This window comes from Hypanus sabinus, chromosome 12 (genome assembly GCF_030144855.1).
Source record: "Hypanus sabinus isolate sHypSab1 chromosome 12, sHypSab1.hap1, whole genome shotgun sequence".
Classification (NCBI taxonomy): Eukaryota; Metazoa; Chordata; class Chondrichthyes; order Myliobatiformes; family Dasyatidae; genus Hypanus; species Hypanus sabinus.
Window position 1 is genome coordinate 337,417 of NC_082717.1, and position 19,808 is coordinate 357,224.

The 19,808-nt window shown below is 44.5% G+C and overlaps 1 protein-coding gene across 1 annotated transcript in view; it reads left to right on the top strand.

Annotated features, from left to right (window-relative positions):
• preb (prolactin regulatory element binding) overlaps nt 1-19,808 on the top strand; it is a 61,799-nt gene that overhangs the window by 30,168 nt on the left and 11,823 nt on the right. Inside the window, exons 6-7 of the mRNA XM_059985397.1 lie at nt 1,587-1,760; nt 15,180-15,252. Of these exons, the coding sequence (XP_059841380.1) occupies nt 1,587-1,760; nt 15,180-15,252 (247 nt within the window). The remainder of the gene's footprint in view (nt 1-1,586; nt 1,761-15,179; nt 15,253-19,808) is intronic.

Sequence of the window (19,808 nt, forward strand, 5' to 3'; positions counted from 1 at the left end):
AAATTAATGGAAAGTATTCTTAGAGATAGTATTTATAATTATCTGGATAGACGGGATCTGATTAGAAGTAGCCAGCATGGATTTGTGCGTGGAAGGTCACGTTTGACAAACCTTATTGAATTTTTTAATCTGTTTTGGGCCTAATGTTGTTTGTAATATACATAAATGATCTGGATGATGGGGTGGTAAATTGGATTAGTAAGTATGCTGATGATACTAAGGTAGGAGGTGTAGTGGATAATGAGGTGGATTTTCAAAGCTTGCAGGGAGATTTATGCCGTTTAGCAGAATGGGCTGAACGTTGGCAGATGGAGTTTAATGCTGAGAAGTGTGAGGTTCTACATTTTGGCAGGAATAATCCAAATAGAACATACAGAGTAAATGGTAGGGCATTGAGGAATGCAGAGTAACAGAGAGATCTAGGAATAACTGCATAGTTCCCTGAAAGTGGAGTCTCATGTAGATAGGGTGGTGAAGAGGGCTTTTGGAACGCTGGCCTTTATAAATCAAAGCATTGAGTACAGAAGTTGGGATGTAATGCTAAAGTTATACAAGGCATTGGTAAGGCCAAATTTGGAATATTGTGTGCAGTTCTGGTCACCGAATTATAGGAAAGATATCAATAAATTAGAGAGAGTGCAGAGACGATTTACTAGGATGTTACCTGGGTTTCAGCAATTAAGTTACAGAGAAAGGTTGAACAAGTTAGGTCTCTATTCATTGGAGCGTAGAAGGTTGAGGGGGGATTTGATCGAGGTATTTAAAATTTTGAGAGGGATAGATAGAGTTGATGTGAACAGGCTGTTTCCATTGAGAGTAGGGGAGATTCAAACTAGAGGACATGATTTGAGAGTAAGGGGGCAGAAGTTTAAGGGAAACACGAGGGGGTATTTCTTTACTCAAAGAGTGATAGCTGTGTGGAATGAGCTTCCTGTAGAAGTAGTAGAGGCCAGTTCAGTTGTGTCATTTAAAGTAAAATTGGATAGGTATATGGACAGGAAAGGAGTGGAGGGTTATGGGCTGAGTGCGGGTAGGTGGGACTAGGTGAGATTAAGGGTTCGGCATGGACTAGGAGGGCCAAGATGGCCTGTTTCCGTGCTGTGATTGTTATATGGTTATACATGGTTATATGGTTACAACGGGAGACAGATAGGATGCAGAGTTCTGTGGAGAAGTGGCAAGGTGAAGGGCAACTCTCATCCAGTGTAGAGGGTGGGTTACATGGAAAGAGCTGCCAAGGCCAACTCTTTCACCCAGAGTTGGGGGGAGGGGGCGTGTGGTGGTGCTGGGTATATGGAAAGAGCTGTCTTCAAGTCTTCCACTCCACAGTTCTGCCAAGGGTTTAGAGAGATATAGGCTAAATGCAGACACATGTGGCTGACTGAGGAAAGCACTGATGAGTGGGCTGACGGGCCTGTTTCCATGCTCTTCACTCGAGCTCCAGCTCCAAGAGAATCTGACTGGAATGACGCACAAGACTGAATAGCAGAACATTAGTAGCTCTTTGATATATTCCCTTTTCTCTTGCTGTTTTTCTATGTCTCTCTCACATCTTTATTGCTACTCACTGGGTCATTGTTTTGCAGGTTTGGGAAGGTTGAGGATAATCAGGAAGCTCTCCGTCTCTACACTGTGCAGATCCCACATAAGCGAGAGCGGAAACCCCTTCAGTGCTACATCAGCAAGTGGGATGGGAATAATTTCCTGCCGCTTCTCACTCGGCCCTGTGGCAATGAGGTGATCTCTGCAATGACAGTCAGGTATACCTTTCTTCGGGAATGGTGGTTTATTTTGAGTTCAGTAGCTGGCCTTGATTTTCAGCAATTCCATAGTGAAGGCTTCTGTCGGTCAGAGTTGACCAATGAATATTGCATCACTGCTATCCAGATATGCAAGCCTGGGCAGTAAGATATGGAGAGCAAGCTGTTGCCCATGTAGCAAGCTCCCCATCTCCACGCATCTGATGAACCTAAAGCATATATGTCAAACTCAAGGCCCATGGGCCAAATCTGGCCCGCAGTGGAATTATCTTTGGCCCGCGAGTTAATATCTAATTACTATTAAAGCTGGCCCCAGTAATCGAAGCGCCTATGGTGTATGATATGGCTAATGCTGAGTTTATTCAGGTACCAGGTTTTCAGGGTTTTTAGTGTTTATTCGGTTTCCCTGGTTTATTTCCTGAATATCATTAATGAATAAATTTTTTTTCTATTAGAGCTGGCTCGCCGGTATATTGCATGCACCACTAATACTACAAATCCCACAATGCACTGCCAGTGCATTGCTCGCGCTTGCCTTACTCTCTCATCAGCATCCTTATGGTACTAGTCACGTGTGGTCAACTTTCAGCTCCCTCACCCCAAAAACGGCTGAACGAAAGGTGGACTTTGAAAACGGGTTTTCAAGGCAGGTGGGAGGCAGAGTATATGTTCGCAGATATAAAGGGCAAACCTGTTTGTCTTGTGTGCGGAGACGGTGCAGCTATAATTAAAGAATATAACGTAAAACAACACTATGAAACGAAACACCATGACAAATACAAGCATCTGGACAAGAAACAGAAGCCTGTGATGTGAGGTCAAAAGAGTGGATTGGTTGGCAGGATCCGGGAGAAGATGCGGGAGGAAAACGGCGCAGGTGAGCTGACAGCTTATCACTGCATCATACACCAGGAATCGTTGTGTGGCAAAGCCTTGAAAATGGAACATATAATGAGCACCATAACACGAGCTTCATAACTTCATAAGAGCCAAAGGTTTAAATCACCGCAAGTTCAAGTCGTTTCTGGAGGAGTTGGGTTCAGAATATAATGGTTTGCCCTATCACACAGAGGTGCGATGGTTAAGCCAAGGAAAAGTGCTGAAAAGATGTTTCGAGTTGCGTGAGGAGATCTGTCAGTTCATGGAAAGCAAAGGGAAAGACACAACAGAGCTCCGGGATAAAAAGTTGCTTTGTGAAATGGCGTTTCTGTGTGACATCACGAGCCATCTCAATGCGCTCAACCTGCAGCTTCAGGGGCGGTGTCGTGTGATCACAGACATGTACGCTGCAGTGAGGGCTTTTAAAACCAAGCTACGCTTGTGGGAGACGCAGATGCAGCAAGAAAACTTGAGCCATTTTCCGTGTTGCCAAACTATGAAAGAGCAGGTTTCTACTGCAGTGTTCCCACGTGCAAAGTTTGCTGAAAAACTAGCATACTTGGTGCCGACTTCACACGGCGATTTGCCGACTTTGAAGCCCAAAAAAGCAGGTTTGAACTGCTCAGTAATCCATTTGCAGCTAACGTGGAAAGCGCACCAACCAACATACAAATGGAGCTGATTGAACTCCAATGTAGTGACACACTCAAGGCAAAGTATGACTCGGTGGGTGCTGCACAGTTTCTACGTTTCATTCCCAACGCAATGCCCCAGCTGTGTACCCAAGCTGCTCAAATGCTCTGTATGTTTGGCAGCACATATCTGTGTGAACAACTGTTCTCTTTGATGAAGATAAACAAAACATCACACAGGAGTCGTCTTTCTGATGAACACCTTCACTCAATTCTGAGGATTTCCTCAGCTCAGAGCCTGACTCCAAACATTGATGAACTTGCATCCAAGATGAGATGCCAAGTATCTGGCTTAGACTAGTGTGAATCACAGAGTGTTGGCCTGTGGAAAAATGTTTTCATTAGAAATTACTCCGGAAAAGCTGCAGATAAAGCCATAAGAAATAAATGCAACTGATTTTCTATTTATTTAATGGTCAATGTTGTTTTTGTAGGCAATAACCTAAGCTTTGTTAGTTCCAGGTTAATATGTGTAATAAATTCATTTCAATAAGCTTTGCAATAAACGCTGAACCAGTCCGGCCCTCGACTTGTACCGATTTTTTAATTTTGGCCCACTGAGTATTTGAGTTTGACACCCCTGACCTAAAGGAATGGCAGAGACAAGTACAGTTTGGTACCAGCAGCATTTTAGGAATTGTCATTGAATTCAATGTAGGACTGTCTAGGGATTCCAGCTTGGGGTTTACTCCTGACGTCTTCCCCACAGGTGGATATGACCACAAGGTAGTAGAGGCTTGAGATCAGTTTTCCTTCTCCGAGATGAGCTGCCAACCATGGCTGACAAGCCCCATCTGCCCGAAGCAGCTGGTTTTAAGGCACCAGGAACCCACCTTTGACCATTCTCCTGTCAATAAAAATGTTTCCGCTGGGCTTTGTAGCTAAGCCACACGTGAGGGCCAGGAGCTGGACTTAGTTGTCAATCGCTATTTGAAGTGCATGCCATTGGGAGCATTAATAGGTAGTGGGAGCTTGTCCCCATTACCATCCACCCCCAGCTATAATTACCTTAAGGAACCTTAGTAGTTATATAAGACACCAACTGAAAGCAGCTCTGACAGGAAGTGGGTAGGTTTAGAGTAGGTAAGCATCACAACTGGTGATTGGCCAAGGTGTGAACCCATTTCACTGCCATATGTTTCTATGATTCTATGAATGTCATTGTCTTCAGAACTGCACCCAGCTGATTACTGGTGCCTGGAATGGTACCCCAGTGTGAATCATTGAGGAAGTATTCTCAGTGAGGGCTGGCATCTGTAACCCTGTATTCTGATGTAAGTCTTTGACATTGGCTTTCAGTGTCCTTTTAATGATGTTTAGTGTGAAGCTTTGTCAATGATATACAACAGTCCAAAAAATGAATAAAAATTCCCACCAAATTACTATGTGTTTGTGCCTACTAAACTCCATACCCCAGCAGGATTGGCGCCTATGAGAGTCTGTGTCTGAGGAATTCACTTCCTCTGTGATTAAAAACAGACTCCCCAGTATGCGTGGACCTGGATGTCACTGAGAAATGGTTTTCTTGGTCATTTGTGTTTATTTATTTATATTATTTTGAGATATAGCACAATAGCAGGCCCTTCTGACCCAATGAGCCCAAATATACTCATGACCTATTAACATACTAACCTGTACATCTTTGCAAAGTCGGAGGAAACTGGAGCACCCAGAGGAAACCCATCTGGGTGGTCTCGGGGAGAACGTACAAACTCCTTACAGACAGAGATAGGAATTGAACCTGGGTCACAGGCACTGTAAAGCTTTGCGCTAACCACTACACTCCCATGTCACCCTTTGTATTTCAGTGAGAGGCAGTGTTAGAATCTTTCACCTCCTATAGTCTGTGTTTAGAACAATATCCCAGTAACAGTTGGCATCTGCCCCAGTGAATGTTGCTATCAATGGCATTGGGCTCAGCAAGTGGTGGTGTGAACCTACAGTACTGTGCAGACCTCTTAGATACATTTATACTGTATAGTTAGAGAGTGTGTGTGTGTGTGTGTGTGTGTATATATATATATATATATATGTGTGTGTGTGTATGTATGTGTATATATATATATACACAAATCTGGCAGGAGCAGAATATGCTTGGAATGGTGATGCAAAGGTTGGAGTGCCTGGGGCGGGGATTGGTGAGGGTGCAGACACATGTTGCTCTGAGATACTAGTTAAGATAATTTGATTCTAAACTATTGGTTTATTGATTATTATAAAATGTCTCTCCCCCTTCCCCTTTTCCCAGCTATGATTCCCCTCTCCCTGCCCCCTTTCCACACTCATTCTACAATAGAGACCTATATCAGAATCAGGTTTATCATCACTCACATGTCATGAAATGTGTTTTTTGTTGCTGTACAGTGCAATACATACAATTACTGTAGTATTGTGCAAAAGTCTTGGGCACCCTAGCTATATATATAGTGGCATGCAAATGTTTGGGCAGCTCTGGTCAAAATTACTGTGAATAGTTACATGAGTAGAAGATGAACTGATCTCCAAAAGTCATAAAATTAAAGATGAAACACTCTTTTCAACATTTTAAGCAAGATTAGTGTATTTTTTTTGTACAATTGTAGAGTGAAAAAAAGGAAAGAACCTTTAGGAACTAGTGATCACAATACTGGAGAAATTAAAATCTCCCATCACTCTTTCCTGTGTCCTCACCACAAAATTCAGCATCAGATGTTTGCAAAGGAACCTCTAAACAAGCCTAATGCATTTTGGAAACAAGTCCTGTGGACTGATGAAGTTAAAATAGAACTTCTTGGCCGCAATGATCAAAGGTATGTTTGGAGGAAAAAGGGTGCAGAATTTCATGAAAAGAACACCTCTCCAACTGTTAAGCATAGGAGTGGATTGATCATGCTTTGGGCTTGTGTTGCAGCCAGTGGCACAGTGAACATTTCACTGGTAGAGGGAAGAATGAATTCAATTAAATACCAGCAAACATCACACCATCTGTAAAAAAGCTGAAGATGAAAAGAGGATGGCTTCTACAACAGGATAATGATCCTAAACACACCTCACAATCCAGAATGGACAACCTCAAGAGGCGCAAGCTGAAGGTTTTGCCATGGCCCTCACATGTTTCTTGGAATGGCAGGTGGTGACTAGTGGGGTGCCACAGGGTTTGGTATTGGGACCACAGCTGTTTACGATTTACATCAACGATTTAGATGAAGGCATTGAGAATAACATCAGTAAGTTTGCTGATGATACTAAACTGGGTGGCAGTGTGACGTAATGAGGATGTTAGGAGAATTCAGGGTGACTTGGATAGGCTGGGTGAGTGGGCAGATACTTGGCAGGTGATGTTTAATGTGAATAAGTGTGAGGTTATCCACTTTGGGAGTAAGAACAGGAAGACAGATTATTATCTGAGCGGTGTTGAGTTAGGTAAGGGAGAAATACAAAGAGATCTAGGAGTCTTTGTTCATCAGTCACTGAAGGTGAATGAGCAAGTGCAACAGGCAGTGAAGAAGGCTAATGGAATGTTGGCCTTTATTACAAAGGGAATTGAGAACAAGAGCAAGGAAATCCTTTTGCATTTGTACAGGGCCCTGGTGAGACCACACCTGGAGTATTGTGTACAGTTTTGGTCTCCAGGGTTAAGGAAGGACATCCTGGCTGTAGGGGAAGTGCAGTGTAGATTCACAAGGTTAATTCCTGGGATGTCTGGACTGTTTTACGCAGAGAGGTTAGAGAGACTGGGCTTGTACACTCTGGAATTAAGGAGATTGAGAGGGGATCTGATTGCAACATATAAGATTATTAAGGGATTGGACAAAATAGAGGCAGGAAATATGTTCCAGATGCTGGGAGAGTCCAGTACCAGAGGGCATGGTTTGAGAATAAGGGGTAGGTCATTTAGGAAAGAGTTAAGGAAAAACTTCTTCTCCCAGAGAGTTGTGGGGGTCTAGAATGCACTGCCTCGGAAGGCAGTGGAGGCCAATTCTCTGGATGCTTTCAAGAAGGAGCTAGATAGGTATCTTATGGATGGGGAATCAAGGGATATGGGGACAAGGCAGGAACCAGGTATTGATAGTAGATGATCAGCCACGATCTAAGAATGGCAGTGCAGGCTCGAAGGGCCGAATGGTCTACTTCTGCACCAATTGTCTATTGTCACAGTCCCCTGACCTAACCATCATCGAAAATCTGTGGATAGACCTCGAAAGAGCAGTTCACGCAGGACGGCCCAAGAATCTCACAGAACTAGAAGCCTTTTGCAAGGAAGAATAGGTAAAGCTCCCCCAAACAAGAACTGAAAGACTCTTAACTGGCTGCAGGAAGCATTTACAAGCTGTGATACTTGCCAAAGGGGGGGTCACGTACCCCGTGACCGGGTTACCGAACCAGCAGAAATGGAATACACGTTGAAATCTGGTATTACTGTAACTAATAGTGTTTATTAGTAAGCTAAGCAATACAGTACTATAAACTGCAAATCTATATGAAACAGGTTAGCAATGATATATACAGAAGTGCGGAAATAGGAATCAAAACCAAGCTCTTTCAAAGTCTAGGGGTAAATGGATAGTCTTACGATGGTGAAGAGTTCATTTTCAGTTCACTTCAGGTCGAGGTAGTTGCTGGTGTACCGTTGGAGAGAGACAGAGAGAGAGGTGATGCTGTTGCCGTCGATCTTCCCATTGTCTTCCTGTTGCAGTCACCAACTGTGACCATGCCAGGCTCGACCGTTCTTCAGTGGTAGCCCTATCACCCAGGCCAGAGTGGACACACAAACAAGCCTCCACCACTTGCACCTTCATACACTCTGAGCCTCTTATTGATTCCCCCGAATTAATCCTCCAAACCCTCACCTTCACGTGGGTGCACAACGCTCTTTCAGTGTCCCGCAGTGTGTCTGCTTGTCTCTTCGCAGACCTGCCTTTTCTCTCTCCTTTCGGGGCACCGGCTGTCCATCAGACCGTCCGTCCAGCTGGCTCCGCCTTGGTGACTCTGCAAGAATCTTATAAGCAGGCCTTGAGAGTGTCTTGGAGCAAAGGTAAACAATCAGCCAAAGACATAATATTAAATCATGTCTCTCTGTCTCTCTCATCTGCAGCAGGATGCCTCCCTGCTTTTCTTCTCTCTCTCATTAGCAGGATAGTTCACAGGGGGGTCAACTCTGGACCCCATCTCAGCCTGGTTTGCTCATCATACTAAGTACTGACCATGCAGGGTGCCCAAACTTTTGCTTTGGGCCCTTTTCCTTTTTTGTTATTTTGAAACTGTAAAAGATGGGAAAAAAGTAATCTTGCTTAAAATATTAAAGAAATGTGTCTTTAACTTTATGCCTTTTGGAAATCAGGTCATCTTTTACTCGCTTAGCTATTCACAGTAACAGAAATTTTGAGCAGGGGTGCCCAAACTTTTGCATGCAACCGTAGACATACAATACATCTGAAAAGACAGGTTTCTTCGGGATAGTCAGCATGGCTTTGTGTGTGGGAAATCATGATTTTCAATCTTAATTGAGTTCCTTGATGAAGTGACAAAGAAAGCCGATGAGGGCAGGTTGGTAAACATAATCCATGTGTTAGGCTGCTCTGGATGGTTAGGTTGCATGGGATCCAGGGAAAGCTGGCTAATTGAATACACAGTAATTCCTTACCCCACTAAGGAGTACCAGACCACTGTCTCCTATACCATCACCAACCTTATCAACTCCGGGGATCTCCCAAAAAAAAGAAAGAAAGAAAGGAAGATAAGGGGGGAGCTGTTATAGTCTGGCGTACTGACCTCTACCTAGCCGAGGCACAGCGACAACTCTCAGATACCTCCTCTTATTTAACCCTTGATCATGACCCCACTAAGGAGCACCAGGCCACTGTCTTCTATACCATCACCAACCTTATCAACTCTGGGGATCTCCCCAAAAAAAAGCCACCTCCAACGGGATCCCACTACCAAGCACATCTTTCCCTCCCCCCTCCCTTTCTGCTTTCTACAGGGATCGCTCCCTACACGACTCCCTTGTCCATTCATCCCCCCATCCCTTCCCACCGATCTCCCTCCTGGCACTTATCCTTGTAAGCCGAACAAGTGCTACACCTGCCCTTACACTTCGTCCCTCACCACCATTCAGGGCCCCAGACAGTCCTTCCAGGTGAGGCGACACTTCACCTGTGAGTCGGCTGGTGTGGTATACTGCGTCTGGTGCTCCCGGTGTGGCCTTTTATGTATTGGTGAGACCCGACGCAGACAAGGAGACCATTTCACTGAACACCTACGCCCTGTCCGCCAGAGAAAACAGGATCTCCCAGTGGCCACACATTTCAATTCCATGTCCCATTCCCATTCTGATATGTCTATCCATGGTTTCCTCTACTGTCAAGATGAAGCCACACTCAGGTTGGAGGAACAACACCTTATATATCGGCTGGGTAGCCTCCAACCTGATGGCATGAACATTGACTTCTTTAACTTCCGTTAATGCCCCTCCTCCCCTTCTTACCCCATCCCTGATATATTTAGTTTTTTTTCCCCCTACTTTTTTTTCTCTCTTTCTGCCCTTGCCTGTTCTCCATCTCCCTCTGGTGCTCCCCTACCCCTTTCTTTCTCCCTAGGCCTCCCATCCAATTATCCTTTCCCTTCTCCAGCTCTGCATCCCTTTTGCCAATCACCTTTCCAGCTCTCAGCTTCACCCCACCCCCTCCGGTCTCTATCATTTTGCATTTTTCCCTCCCCCTGCTACTTTCAAATCTCTTACTATCTTTCCTTTCAGTTAGTCCTGATGAAGGGTTTTGGCCCGAAACGTCAACAGTGCTTCTCCTTATAGATGCTGCCTGGCCTGCTGTGTTCCACCAGGATTTTGTGTGTGTTGCTTGAATTTCCAGCATCTGCAGATTTCCTCGTGTTTGTAATTGATTACACAATTGGCTTCATGCTAGGAAGCAGAGGGTAATGGGGGAACGTTGCTTCTTGAACTGGAGGCTTGTGACTAACGGTGTGCCTGAGGTCAGAGCTGATGTCACTCTTCTTGTCATAATACCAATAAACCATAAGACATGGGAGCAAGACTTAGGCCCATCGAGACTGCTCCGCCATCAATCATAGTTGATCGTTTTTGCTTCTCCTCCTCAACCCCAGTTCGCACCCTTCTCCCCGTAACCTTTGATGCCACGTCCAATCAAGAACCTATCAATCTCTGCCTTAAATACACCCAGTGACTTGGCCTCCACAGCTGCATGTGGCAACAAATTCCACAAAATTCACTACCCTTTGGCTAAAGAAATTTCTCTGCATCTCTGTTTTGAAAGGGCACACCTCTATCCTGAGGCTGTGCCCTCTTGTCCTAGACTCTCCCACCATGGAAAACATCCTTTCCACATCTACTCTGTCTAGGCCTTTCAACATTCAAAAGGTTTCAATGAGATCCCACCTCATCTTTCAGAATTCCAGTGAGTACAGAGCCAGAGTCATTCAACGTTCCTCATATGATAACCTTTTCATTCCTGGAATCATCCTTGTGAACCTCCTCTGGACCCTCTACAATGCCAGCATATCTTTTCTAAATGAGGGGCCCAAAACTGTTCACAATACTCAAGGTGAGGCCTCACCAGTGCCTTATAAAGCCTTAGCATCACATCCTTGCTCTTGTATTCTAGACCTCTTGAAATGAATGCTAACATGGCACTTGCCTTCCTCACCACCTACTCAATCTGCAAGTTAACCTTTAAGATAAACACAAAGTACATTGCAGATGCTGTGGTTAAATCAACAAGTACAAACAAACTGGATGAACTCAGCAGATCAGGCAGCATCTGTTGAAATGAGCAGTCAACGGATGCTGCCCGACCTGCTGAGTTCATTAACCTTTAAGGTGTTCTGCACAAGGACTCTCAAGTCCCTTTGCAACTCTGATTTTTTTTGATTTTTCTTCCTGTTTGGAAAATAGTCCGTACATTTATTTCTACTACCAAAGTGCATGACCATGCATTTTCCAACAGTATATCTCATTTGCCACTTTCTTGCCCATTCTCTAAATCTGTCCATGTCCTTCTGCAGCTTACCTTTTTCCTCAACACCACCTGCCCTACCACCAATCTTCGTAACATCTGCAAACTTGGCAACAAAGCCATCAGCTAAATCATTTATATACAGAATGAAAAGAAGTGGTCCCTGTGGAACACCACTAGTCACTGGCAGCCAATCAGAAGAGGATCCTTTTATTCCCACTTGCTGCCTCCTACCAATCAGCCAATGTTCTAACCATGTTAGTAACTTTCCTGTAATACAATGGGCTCTTAACTTAGTAAGCAGCCTTGTGACACCTTGTCAATGGCCTTCTGGAAGTCCAAGTATACAATACCCACTGTATTCCCTTTATCTATCCTACTTGTAATCTCCTCAAAGAATTCCAACAGGTTCATCAGGCAGGATTTTCCCTGAAGGAAATCATGCTGACTTTGTACTATCTTGTCTTGTGTCACCAAGGACTCCATCACCTCATCTTTAACAATTGACTCTAACATCTTCCCAACCACTGAGGTCAGGCTAACTGGTCTATAATTTCCTTTCTGCTGCCTTCCTCCTTTATTAAAGAGTGGAGTGACATTTGCAATTTTCCAGTCCTCAAGCACAGTGCCAGAGTCCAAAGAATTTTGAAAGATCATTTCTAATGCCACCACGATCTCCAATGCTACATCTTTCAGAACCCTAGGGTGCTGTTCATCTAGTCCAGGTGACTTATGTACCTTTAGGTCTTTTAGCTCTTTGGGCACCTTCTGTCTTGTAGCATTAACTGCACCCACTTCTTTTCCTTCACACACGACAATACCATATCAATAATGTGTTAGTATCTTCCGCAGTGAAGACTGATGCAAAATACTCATTTAGTTAATTTGCGATCTCCTTGTCCCCCATTATTATTTCTTCTGTCTCATTTTCTAGAGGTCCTATATCCACTCTCATCTGTCTTTTATATTTTACATACTTGAAAAAGCTTTTACAATCCACTTTGATATTATTTGCTAGCTTGCTTTTATATTTCATCTTTTCCCTTTTAATGGTTGTTTTTGTTGATCTCTGTAGGTTTTTAAAAACTTCTCAATCCTCTATCTTCCCACAAATTTTTGCTTTGTTGTATGCCCATTCTTTTGCTTTTACAATAGCTTTGACTTCCCTTGTCAGCCATGGTAGTACTATTTTACCTTTTGAGTATTTCTTCATTTTTGGAATACATATGTCCTGCAGTTTCCTTATTTTTTCCCAGAAACACACACCATTGCAGCTCTGCTGACATCCCTGCCAGCAGCTCCTTCCAATTTACTTTGGATTACTCCTCTCTCACACCACTGTAATTTCCCTCACTCCACTGAAATACTGCCACATCAGACATTACTTTCTCCTTATCTACTGTGCAGCAACACCTGCACAAATATGACCTTTGCTGAAGAGTCATTAGAAGAAAACCTTTCCTGCGTCCTCACCACAAAATTCAGTGTCAGAGGTTTGCAAAGAACATCTAAACAAGCCTGATGCATTTTGGAAGCAAGTCCTGTGTACTGATGAAGTTAAAATAGAACTTTTTGGCTGCAATGAGCAAAGGTATGTTTGGAGAAAAAAGGGTGCAGAATTTCATGAGAAGAACATCTCTCCAACTGTTAAGCAGGGGGGTGGACCGATCATGCTTTAGGCTTGTGTTGCAGCCAGTGGCACAGAGGACAGTTCATTGGTAGAGGGAAGAATGAATTCAATTAAATACCAGCAAATTCTGGAAGCAAACATCACACCATCTGTAAAAGAGCTGAAGATGAAAAGAGGATGGCTTCTACAACAGGATAATGATCCTAAACACACCTCAAAATCCACAATGGACTACCTCAAGAGGCGCAAGCTGAAGGTTTTGGCATGGCCTTCACAGTCCCCTGACCTAAGCATCATCAAAAATCTGTGGATAGACCTCAGAAGAGCAGTGCATATAGGACGGCCCAAGAATCTCACAGAACTAGAAGCCTTTTGCAAGGAAGAATAGGCAAAAATCCCCCAACAAGAATTGAAAGACTTAGCTGGCTACAGAAAGCGTTTACAAGCTGTGATACTTGCCAAAGGAGCTGTTACTAAGTACTGACTATGCAGGGTGCCCAAACTTTTGCCTCGGGCCCTTTGCCTTTTTTTTGTTATTTTGAAACTATAAAAGATGGAAATAAAAAAAGTAATCTTGCTTAAAATATTAAAGAAATGTGTCATCTTTAACTTTATGCCTTTTAGAAATCAGGTTATCTTTTACTCACTTAACTATTCACAGTAACAGAAATTTTTACTAGTGGTGCCCAAACTTTTTCACGCCACTGTATATGTGCCTAAGACTTTTGCACAGTACTGTATGTCTAAAACCAATTCCTCAATAAAGATCGGTGTCTGGGGAATCCACACCCCAGTGAGTGTGTTTGTAGGACTTGCACCTCAGTAGTAGGTAATAATCTTAAAAACAAGAGAAAATGTTGGAAATCCAAGCAACACAAACAAAATGCTGGTGGAATTCAGCAGGCCAGGCAGCCTTTATGGAAAAGGGCCTGAAACATCGACTGTACTTTTTACCATAGATGCTGCCTGGCCTGCTGAGTTCCTCTGGCATTTTGTATGTGTTGCTTAGTTAATATTTTTGTTGCCTTTGCCCTGTTCGGAGAAAAGTGCACGGGGCACATTCTACAATGAAATTCCAAATCTGTGGAGCCTGTATCGCAATGTATATTGACCCAGAGGAAGTCAATGCATTTGTGAAGAAAAAGGTTGGACAGGTTATTTTCCATTCATTGTTCAATGTGACAGCATTCTGGTCATACTCTCTCTCATCAACATGTACAACACGCTGGAGGAACTCAGCAGGTTGGGCAGCATCTGTGGAAACGAGCAGTCAACGTTTCAGGCTGAGACCCTTCGGTAGGACTGAAGAGGGAGGTGCAGGGGCCCTATAAAGAAGGTGGAGGGAGGGTGGGAAGGAGAAGGGTGGTAGGTGCCAGGTGAAAAACGGGTGTTAACGACATAGAGGAGGCCACACCGGGAGCACTGGATGCAATAGATGACCCCAACAGACTCACAAGTGAAGTGTTGCCTCACCTGGAAGGACTGTTTGGGGCCCTGAATGGTGGTAAGAGAGGAGGTGTAGTACCTACGCTTGCAGGGATAAGTGCCAGGTGGGAGATATATCTACATCGGTGAGACCTAACACAGATTGGGGGACCGCTTCATCCGCCACAACAGACAGGATCTCTCGGTTGCCACCCATTTCAACTCTCCTTCACATTCCCATTTGAATATGTCCATACATGACCTCCTGTACTGCCATGATGAGGCCAACTCAGGTTGGAGGGGCAACACCTCATATACCCTCTGGGTAGTCTCCAGCCCCTTGGCATAAACATTGAATTCTCCAACTTCTGGTAATTCCCTTCCCCTCCCTTCCCCCATCCTAGTTTCACTCTGCCTCCTCCTCCAGCTGCCTATTACCTCTCTCATGATTCTGCCTTCTTCTACTACCCATAGTGCTTTCCCCTTACATTCCTTCTTCACCTTTCCTGCCTATCCCCTCCCTGCTTCCGCTCCCCCACCCCTTCATCTTTGCTCTTACTGGTTTTTCACCTGGCACCTACCACCCTTCTCCTTCCCACCTTCCCCTCCACCTTCTTTATAGGGCTCCTGCCCCCTCCCTCTTCAGTCCTGACGAAGGGTCTCGGCCCGAAACATTGACTGCTCATTTCCACGGATGCTGCCCGACCTGCTAAGTTCCTCCAGTGTGTTGTATGTGTTGCTTTGACCACAGCATCTGCAGTGTACTTTGTGTTTAATGCTCTCTCTCTCATGCTGTTTGTAAGATGCTCTCTTTTTTTTCCAGTGATTTGGGAACATTTATAGGACTTGGGACTGTGACTGGCTCTGTAGCTATCTACATTGCCTTCTCTCTCCAGGTAATCAAACAGCCTTCTTTTTTTTGCCTATACTTGTCACTTTTGTTTTAGACTTTGTTTTGTTACTGTCCTTCTGACAGAATGCTGTGGGACTTGCTTCCACCAGGAACGGTGGAAAGAATAAGGATAAATGCTTCCACAAGAAATTGAAGGGCAATGTTAAAATAGTTGTGGGAATCTCAATATGCAGGTAGATTGGGAAGATCAGGTTGGTGCTGGATTCCAAGAGAGCGAATTTCTAGAATACCTATGAGATGCCTATGGTTGAACCCACTAGGGAATCAGCTATTCTAGATCGGGTGTTAGAAACATAGAAAACCTACAGCACAAAACAGGCCCTTCGGCTCACAGTTGTGCCAAACATGCCCCTACCTTAGAAATTACTAGACTTACCTATAGCTCTCTAATTTACTAAGTTCCATGTACCTATCTAAAAGCCACTTAAAAGACCCTATTGTATCCACCTCCACCACTGCTGCCGGCAGCCCATTCCACACACTCACCACTCTGCATAAAAAAAACTTACCCTGACATCTCCTCTGTACATACTCCCCAGCACCTTAAACCTGTGTGCTCTTGTGGCAACTATTTCAGCCCTGGGAAAAAACCTCTGACTATCCACAAGATCAATGCCTCTCATCATCTTATACACCTCTATCAGGTCATCTCCCATCCTCTGTCACTCCAGGAAGAAAAGGCCGAGTTCACTCCCCAATCCAGGCAACATCCTTGTAAATCTCCTCTGCACCCCTTCTATGGCTTCCACATCCTGTAGTGAGGTAACCAGAACTGAGCACAGTACTCCAAGTGGGGTCTGACCAGTATCCTATTTAGCTGCAACATTACCTCTCGGCTCCTAAATTCAATTCCACGATTGATGAAGGCCAATACACCATACACCTTTATAAACACAGTCAATCTGCGCAGCTGCTTTGAGCGCCCTATGGACTTGGACCCCAAGGTCCCTCTGATCCTTCACACTGCCAACAGTCTTACCAGTAATACTATAATCTGCCATCATATTTAAGTACCAAAATGAACCACCTCACACTTATCTGGGTTGAACTCCATCTGCCACTTCTCAGCCCAGTTTTGCATCCTATCAATGTCCCGCTGTAACCTCTGACAGCCCTCCACACTATCCACAACACCTCCAACCTTTGTGTCATCAGCGAATTTACTAACCCATCCCTCCACTTCCTCATCCAGGTCATTTATAAAAATCATGAAGAGTAAGGGTCCCAGAACTGATCCCTGATGCACTTCACTGGTGACTGACTATGACCCATCTACAACCACTCTTTGCCTTCTGTAGGCAAGCTGGTTCTGGATCTGCAAAGCAATGTTCCCCTTGGATCCCATGCCTCCTTACTTTGTCAGTAAGCATCAAGTGCCTTGCTGAAATCCATATATACTATATCTACTGCTCTTCCATCATCAAAATGTTGAGTCACATCCTCAAAAAATTCAATCAGGCTCGTAAGGCATGACCTGCCCTAGACAAAGCCATGCTGACTGTTCCTAATCATATTATACCTCTCTAAGTGCTCATAAGTCCTGCCTGTCAGGATTTTCCTCATCAACTTACCAACCACTGAAGTAAGACTCACTGGTCTATAATTTCTGGGGCTATCTCTGTTCCCTTTGTTGAATAAGAGAACAACATCCGCAACCCTCCAGTCCTCCTGGACCTCTCCTGTCCCCACTGATGATGCAAAGATCATCGCCAGAGGCTCAGCAGTCTCCTCCCACAGTAGCCTGGGTACATATCGTCTGGTCCCGGTGACTTATCCAACGATGCTTTCCAAAAGCTCCAGCACATCCTCTTTCATAATATCTACATGCTCAAGCTTTTCAGTCCGCTGGAAGTCATCACTACAATCACCAAGATCCTTTTCCATTGTGAATAACCATATAACCATATAACAATCACAGCACGGAAACAGGCCATCTTGGCCCTCCTAGTCCATGCCGAACCCTTAATCTCACCTAGTCCCACCTACCCGCATTCAGCCCATAACCCTCCACTCCTTTCCTGTCCATATACCTATCCAATTTTACCTTAAATGACACAACTGAACTGGCCTCTACTACTTCTACAGGAAGCTCATTCCACACAGCTATCACTCTTTGAGTAAAGAAATACCCCCTCGTGTTTCCCTTAAACTTCTGCCCCCTAACTCTCAAATCATGTCCTCTAGTTTGAATCTCCCCTACTCTCAATGGAAACAGCCTGTTCACGTCAACTCTATCTATCCCTCTCAAAATTTTAAATACCTCGATCAAATCCCCCCTCAACCTTCTACGCTCCAATGAATAGAGACCTAACTTGTTCAACCTTTCTCTGTAACTTAATTGCTGAAACCCAGGTAACATCCTAGTAAATGAATACTGAAGTAAAGTATTCATTAAGTACCTCTACTATTTCCTCCGGTTCCATAATACTTTCTGACTGTCACACTTGATAGGTCCTATGCCATGCCCCCACCTCTTTTGCCTCCATATAACCATATAACAATTACAGCACGGAAACAGGCCATCTCGGCCCTTCTAGTCCGTGCTGGCTAGTCCTCCCTCCCTGTCCTTCCTGAAACATTTAAAACTTGGCAGTTGAAGTAACTATTCCTGTCCGTGAGCCATCCAAGTCTCTGTAATGGCCACCACATCATATCTCCAAGCTCTGATCCAGCTTTAAGCTCATCCGCTTTGTTCACAACGCTCCCTGCATCTCAATAGATGCATCTCAAACCTTCGGTCTGAGCGCGTCTCTTCTCTATCACCTGCTATCCTCCCTCTCGCACTCTCTCCAAGCTTTCTCTATTTGTGAGCCAACCTACTCTTCCCCACTCTCTTCAGCTCAGTTCCCACCCCTTAACAATTCTAGTTTAAACTCTCCCCAGTAGCCTTAGCAAACCTCCCCACCAGGACATTGGTCTCCCCGGGATTCAAGTGCAACCCATCCTTTTTGCACAGGTCACATCTGCCCCAAAAGTGGTCCCAATGATCCAGAAATCTGAATCCCTGCTCCCTGCTCCAATCCCTCAGCCATGCATTTATCCTCCATCTCATTCTATTCCTCTACCTCATTCTATTCCTATACTCACTGTCACATGGCACAGGCAGTAATCCCGAGATTACTACCTTTGCAGTACTACTTCTCAACTTCCTTAACTCCCTGTCATCTGTTTTCAGGACCTCTTCTCTTTTCCTACCTATGTCATTGGTACCAATATGTACCATGACCTCTGGCTGTTCTTCCTCCCACTGCAGGATATCTTGGACGCGATCTGAAACATCCCGGACCCTGACACCTGGGAGGCAAACTACCATCCGAGATTCTTTTCTGCGTCCACAGAATCACCTGTCTGAACCCCTAACCATTGAGCCCCCTATCACTACTGCCTTTCTATTCCTTTCCCTACCCTTCTGAGCCACAGGGCCGGACTCTGTGCCAGAGGAACGGCTGCTTTCCCCAAGTAGGCTGCCCAGTACTCTAAAACTGGAGTACTTATTGTACTGGGGGACAGCCACAGGGGTACTCTCTAGTACCTGACTCGAGCCCTTCCCTCTCCTGACTGTTACCCATTTGTCTGTCTCCCGTGGCCCCGGTGTGACCACCTGCCTATAACTCCTTTCTATCACCTCCTCGCTCTCCCTGACCAGACAAAGGTCATCAAGCTTCAGCTGCAGTTCCCTAATGTCGAGCTGTAGCTCAACACACCGGGTGCAGGTATGGGTGGCTGGGAGACTCCAGGGCTTCCCACATCTGACACTGAGCATAGAACACCGGCCTCTCACATATACTTCCTTTCTGGAGAAACTAAAGTCAGATGTACCTGTATTACGGTGGAGAAAAGGAAATTAGAGTGACATGAGAGAGGAGTTGGCAGAATTGGTTGGAAAGAATACTGGCAAGGATGACAACAGAGCAGCAATGGCTTTGCAATTACTTTGGAATGCATAGGATACACAAATCCCAAACATGAAGACATATTCTAAAGGCAAGATGACACAACCATGGCTAACAATGAAAGTCAAAGCCAACGTAAAAGTCAAAGAGAAGGCGTGTAATAAAGCAAAATTAGAGGGGAGTTAGGGGATTGGGGAGCTTTTAAAAACCAACAGAAGGCAACTAAGAAGTCACTAAGAAGGTAAATGCGGAATATGAAAGTAAGCTAGCCAATAATATTGGATACCAAAAGTTTCTTCAGCTACATAAAGTGTAAAAGAGAGGTGAGAATGGATATTGAACCACTGAAAAATAATGATGCTGCAGAGGTTGTACGTGGGGCAAGGAAATGGCAGACATATTGAATAAGAAGTTTGCATCAGTCTTCATGGTGGAAAACATTAACAGTATCTTAGACACTAACACTAACAGTGGAAGCTCCAGGTGTCAGGGGTCATAAAGTGTAGAAGTTACCATAACTAGAGAGAAGGTTATTGGGAAACTGAAAGGTCTGAAGATAGATAAATCATCTGGACCAGATGGTGTACACCACAGAGTTCTGAAAGAGGTGGCTGAAGAAAACGTGGAGGCATTTAATAATGACTTT